Here is a 6,402-nt window from a genome sequence, read left to right as displayed (position 1 = left end):
TATATCTCCTCCCACCCGGCCCCATCTCTCTCCCCCACTCTCTCTGTAATTCTCTTTTCCCTCTATCTCTCCGTCTCTCACTTTCTCTCTCTCTCGTCTTTCTAAGAGATAACTGTGTGCAGGCTCTTTCATCGTTCTCCTCCCTGAAGAGAAGACTGCCCAGCAGACACAGAGAAGCAGAGTCAGCATTTCACACCCCTGTGATGTCACAGACCCCTGACCCATCCTCCAACAGACACACAGACACACACATCCACACAAAATAAATCCTCCACAACTGACAAAAGTGAAATAAACTAAAAACTCTGTTTATTTTCCCCCTTCGGTGATGATGCATGATGGATACACTCACCAAACTGTGCCTTACAAGAGGTGAGAAATGGCAGCAAGCCGCATCTTCACTGGAAAGCACAGGCACACGTTCTGCGCTCGTGAGACAGAGAGACAGAGAATGCAAAAAACACTTTGGAGTTGGAGTGGAAAGTCTGACCTCTTGTCTGTGCACACTACTTTGAAATGGGAGGCTTTTAATTTTAACGATTGGATGGAGGGAGGTGGCGTTTGGGCAGACGGCACGAGAGAGGGGAAGACCGGCACAGGTGAGGCGAAGGAGAGAGTTAGCGTCAAGAAAGGAGATGGACAGAACACGTGAGAAACGGAGATGGAAAGAGCGAGGAGAAGATAGTTGCAGTGAAGGGGGGGAGAAGGAGGGACGGGGGGGGGGGGGGGGGGGGGGGGGGGTTGAATGTGTTAATACACAGGAACACTGCATCAAACCAATGCACTGCTCTGAGGCTGGCTGAGCATCTGAGAGGAGTGCGTCAGCAGTACATTCACGTTCCCACTGAAGGACAAAGGGAGGGGGCAGAGCGAGCATCTTAGCTGCCTGCAACACCGACACACATCGGAGGGGGGGGGGGGGCAGAGAAAAGAGAGAGATTGGAGAATAAACGAGAAGAGGAGATGTGGATCAGAATGGTTCTCCTGCTGCTTCTGTGATGGTGGGCTGCCTGTTTGAGTACTCGCGTGCCTCCTCCTCACCATCGCTCTCTCACACACTCTCCTTCGCGCACTCTGTCTTTCTCTTGCTCTTGATCTGTCAGTGGTTCTCTCTCTCTCCTCCTCTCTCAATCTATCTCTGTCTCTCTCTCCCCTTCTCTCTCTCTCTCTCTCTCTCTCCCTCTCTCCCTTTCTTTCTCTCTCTCTCTCTCTCTCTCTCTCTCTGTTCTACTCTGGCTACTGCAGTAGTCCACCAGCCAGCCGCAAGTCTGACAGCCACACACATGGCTAACTGCCACAACTTACTACCTCAGCCCTGGAGAAAAAACTAACAGATAAGCAGGCAGAGGAGCACTGCAGGAGACAGCGCTGGGGACAAGCAGCGAGCGGAGAGAAGAATCCTCCATACCTTTCTCTGTTATTGGATACAGATACGGAGTCCACTTTCACACACATCCTCTCAACGTCATCCTCTCTCTTTTCTCTCATTGCAGAAGAGGACAAGAGTGCGCTCTCTCTCTCTCTCTCTGACTCTCTCTCTCTCTCTTCCGACAGCCTTTTGCAAAGCTCCAACAGTGCAGCGCATCCTCTTCTCCACCCCCCCACCCAGCGCCACCATCTCTCCCACCACCCCCAGCCCCCCCGCCCCCCGGGAGGAATAGACGGATTACTGCTAACTGTGCACACGGCAGCCCGCAGCTGCTCTGACCAGGGCCAGCCCAACATCGGGAGGAAGCGAGAGGAACACAGAGGAGGAGAAGAGAGGGGGATGACTGTGCCGCGAGTTCTTTAGCCTTTTTCTGTCTCTCAGTCCCTGTCACAACGGGGCTAATCAGCGACCGACTAGCCCTTGGCAAAGTCACAGTGAGGGAGGTCTCTCCACCAAACAGGCAACCAGTCGACGAGCCAACACATGTATCAGGACTCAACAGAACTGGGGATTTTTTTCACATTTTTTCCAGTTGGTCACTTCTTCTTTCCTCCTCTGTCATGCTGAACTGCCTTATGGATCCTTGTGATTTATCCACAGTGGAGCTGCATTTTGGAGTCTGCAGCATGGCAGGGGGGCAGTTAGAGGGGGCAGAGGGGATCCAGGCACCTGCCAAGCCTTGCTGGCCTTACCTCTGGCTGTGAGTGTTTTCCATGCTGCTCTCAGTCTTTAATACCAGGAGCCATTTTGTACCCTTGGCTAATAGAGGGCCACCTCACTTTTTCAAAAAGGAAAAGCAAGAAAACATCTTTCCCATGTCTCTCCATGGAAAAGGAATTGTATAGGAACGTGATGCACGACTGCTGCATTTAACATTTGGGAAGAGGCAAAAAGGACCACTTTCAAACTAATGAGGTATGTCACTGATTATCTTATTCAACCCTTTTTCTTATATTGCTGCACTGCTTTTCCTCCGCTACTTCTCTTGTATTAATATCTCCCTCTCCCCCTCTCTCTCTGTCTCTCTTTTTTTCCTCCTCTCGCAAACATCATTTTTGATGTAGCATTTCCCTGCACTGTCAATGGAACTTGGGAGCCTTGAGTTGCTCCAGCCAGGCTAGTGTGGTCTGTCCTCTGGTGTGTGCCGTCTCCCCCCACCATGCAAAATAATGAGCCCTCCACACCATGAGTCCTCTGGGCCAGGTTAGTTTGCAGCCTACCTGGAACGCAGCCCTGCTCGCCGTGCTCTCCCTCATGGTGCCTGCTCTCAGTATGTGCCAGTCCACAGGCCCTGTGTTGGGCTCGGCTAACCCACAGAACTGTCCAGGTATGTGCTCCTGCACTAACCAGCTCAGCAAGGTGGTGTGTACACGCAGAGGCCTGGTTAGGGTTCCTCCAAACATCCCAACCAACACCAGGTACTTGAACCTGATGGAAAACAGCATAGAGACTATACAAGCAGATACTTTCAGACAACTGCATCACCTGGAGGTACTGCAGTTGGGCAGAAATTCCATAAGGCAGATTGAAGTGGGGGCTTTCAATGGCCTGACCAGCCTCAATACCTTGGAGCTGTTTGACAACAGACTGACGGTCATACCAAGTGGAGCGTTTGAGTACCTGTCAAAGTTAAGAGAGTTGTGGCTTAGAAACAACCCCATCGAGAGCATCCCCTCGTATGCCTTCAACCGTGTCCCCTCACTCATGAGACTGGACCTGGGAGAGCTGAGAAAATTGGAGTACATTTCCGATGGGGCATTCGAGGGTCTTCAAAACCTCAAGTACCTCAACTTGGGGATGTGCAACCTGAGGGAGTTTCCTCATCTGTCACCTCTGGTGGGATTGGAGGAGCTAGAAATATCAGAGAATCTTTTCCCTGAACTGAAGCCTGGGGCTTTCCGTGGGCTCAAGAATTTACGTAAACTATGGATTATGAACTCTGCCATCACTACCATTGAGAGGAATGCATTTGATGACATCACAGCCTTGGTGGAGCTCAACTTAGCCCATAACAACTTGTCATCCCTCCCCCACAACCTCTTCACCCCTCTGCAGTACTTGGTGGAGCTACACCTGCACCACAACCCTTGGCGATGTGACTGTGATGTAGTGTGGCTCTCCTGGTGGCTCAGAGAATACATTCCTACAAATTCCACCTGCTGTGGACGCTGCCACACCCCGACCCACATGAAAGGACGATACCTGGTGGAAGTTGATCAGACCACCTTTCAATGTTCCGCACCGTTCATAGTGGATGCTCCCAGAGATCTGAACATCTCAGCAGCGAGGGTGGCGGAACTGAAGTGTCGCACAGCTGCCATGAGCTCCGTCCGATGGCTTCTCCCCAATGGGACCGTCTTGACCCATGGTTCAGATCACCCACGGATATCTGTCCTTAACGATGGGACACTCAATTTCTCCAACGTCCTCCCATCAGACACAGGGGTCTACACCTGCATGGTGAGCAACATGGCTGGAAATTCGAATGCCTCAGCCTACCTAAATGTCAGCAATGCCGAACTCAACACATCTAACTTGTCCTACTTTACCACAGTAACAGTGGAATTTTTGGAGCCCACAGTGGAGGAGACCCCTAAACCCGGGCCTACAGTCCCTGCCTCGCCCTCCGTCTTTCAGCCCGTCTTCATTTCCACACCAACCGTGTTGTTCCAAAATACTCAGACTCCAAGGCAGGTGTCAATTCCCACTGCCAGAGTTCCTAGTGGGCCAGCCGCCAGCCTCGATGAGGTGATGAAAACAACCAAAATCATCATTGGATGTTTTGTTGCCGTAACCTTACTGGCAGCGGCCATGTTGATAGCGTTCTATAAGTTGCGTAAGCGGCATCAACAGAGGAGCACGGTGGCAGCAGCCAGGACCATAGAAATCATACAGATGGAGGAAGAGGTTCATCCTGTTCCACCACCCACCTCTGGATCTAGTGGCTCAGATGACACAGGGTTGGTACTGCCTACTTTAGTGGAACACAACAGCAACCTCTTTAGGCCTGGGTACGTGTCCACCTCCTCATCCCGCCAAGGGGGCTATGGGGCCCACTGGACCCAGAACAACTCTCTTCATCGCTCAGTCAGACAGCATCACAGCCACATCAGCACCATTGCTGATCCTTACGTCATTAAGACTTCTCACGGCAAGGAGAAGGTTCAAGAGACCCAAATCTGAGTTATGCTCTCTGTGGATCTATCTCTGACTCTGCCCCAGACTCTCCTCTCCACCTGTCTGCTCATCACTCCATGCAAAAGAATGCACAAAGAACAAAACGGTAACTTTCTTTTGTACAGAAGTGCAAAACAGAGACAGTTTTTTGTTTCTTGTACATGCCTATACGTACGTCTATAAATATGAAAAAAATACAAATATATATATAAATGAAACTAATGTCAGGAGGTGGTGAGACATGCAGATTATATTAGAAAAGAAAGTAATTTGAAACTATTTTCTATTAACTGGTGACTTCTATTTAAAAAAGACTTTGAATTGCTTTTGTGATTGATGATAGAAGGTGGTACTGTCTACTGTAAGAAGAGAGAAGGCATTTAGTTTGTTTTTTGATCATATTAAGGATGCATTAAAAACTCTTTATACAGGCAACAGTTTCTAAATACAGGCCCAAATGTAAGCTCCAGTTTTTACTGTGCCAAATATTATATGCAATAAAATGGTATTTCCAGACTAAAGACACAAAAAGACAAACAAGCAAAATCTAGATAGAAAGAAACATTTGTCCAAGGATAGCAGCATAATGGCACAGATAGAATGTGCTGTTCAGTAGCTATCAGCCAAATGCTTTTGGACTGCAGTGATTTTCTGCAGCTAAGATTTAACCCTCTGTTCACTGGAGCTAAGCTGCGTTTATTTGACAGTGCCGGTGCTTCTTAGTTGTAGCGTATCTAAACATGTTTATTTAGTGTGCACATGATTCCTCACCGGTTCGACTGGTAAAGATGAAGTGCAGGCTAATGACAGCTCTTGCGAATACTATGTTCTGTTCTCGGTTGCATTTTGTATTATTTCTTTTCCCTTAGGTTTTGACATGCTTCTTAATGGCTTGTGTAGTGTTTAGGGCTAATTTAGTAATGCATTACAGCAGTTGCCTGACTTGTCTCCGCAAGGGCTCCGTCTGAGGCTAATTTTTCAAAGGAGCAGACGTGGTGCAGTGATACAGGGCTTTGCCGACCGTTCTCTTTTTCGAGGAAAAAAAAAAACAGAGGATTGAAGTGGAACAAAATGAATGTCTGATACTGGGGCTTTTCCATGGACTACATTGAAACATGACTTTCTTTCTTTTTCTTTTAACAGTTTATTTTGAGCAACACTATTTTTATGGAGAGACAAAAGGAGGCTATGAAAAATAAAAACCTTTGGTTTGTATTTCTCTAATCAGAAAAATTTCCATCTGATGTTTTTTCTTCTCTGAATATATTTCCATATGTGTGTAAGTTGTTTAATCGTAAAGGCTGGAGGCAGTATTGTAAATCGTATCCTACCCCGAAACCCCCATCTTACGGTCCTATGCATTTACTTAGTGTCTGCATGAATGGTTCTTTAAGTAACTGGTGTACAATGCTGCATTATACCCCACAGTGGGGCTCTATGCAGGTCAGATAGGCTGTTGGTCTTTGATGCCTCAGCTTAGTTCTTAACATTGATTTCTCAGTGACTGTGAAGGGAAAAATACATGTATCCCACAGTTCTACAGTTTGTGGGTTTCTTTTCCTATATGCTCAACTACAGATTCTATCTCCATTCTAAATCGGACATTTTTCGAGTGAAAGAAAAAACCCTATATGTTGTGTATTTAAGAAGAAGACACACACTTCTGATGCTGGCTCTTCAGGTGCGACATAAGTCTAAGTATGCAAAGCAAGTTTCCCCAGAATTCAATCTAAATATATCACCAAACAATTGATCTTTTATTTATTTGCAGATGTTGAATGTGTCAGTGCATTTCT

General features: G+C 47.6%; 1 protein-coding gene across 1 annotated transcript; it reads left to right on the top strand.

Annotated features, from left to right (window-relative positions):
* The first annotated feature begins 769 nt into the window (after positions 1-769).
* On the top strand, positions 770-6,143 carry lrrc4.2 (leucine rich repeat containing 4.2). Its single transcript, XM_034587312.1, has 2 exons — positions 770-2,344; positions 2,494-6,143. Exon 2 carries the CDS (start codon positions 2,615-2,617, stop codon positions 4,610-4,612), a length of 1,998 nt encoding a protein of 665 aa, XP_034443203.1. The 5' UTR covers positions 770-2,344; positions 2,494-2,614; the 3' UTR covers positions 4,613-6,143.
* The last annotated feature ends 259 nt before the right edge of the window (positions 6,144-6,402 follow it).

Source organism: Hippoglossus hippoglossus, chromosome 6 (assembly GCF_009819705.1).
Source record: "Hippoglossus hippoglossus isolate fHipHip1 chromosome 6, fHipHip1.pri, whole genome shotgun sequence".
Classification (NCBI taxonomy): domain Eukaryota; kingdom Metazoa; phylum Chordata; class Actinopteri; order Pleuronectiformes; family Pleuronectidae; genus Hippoglossus; species Hippoglossus hippoglossus.
The sequence above is the reverse complement of the archived record's forward strand: the minus strand, read 5'-3'. Positions and strand labels throughout refer to the sequence as shown.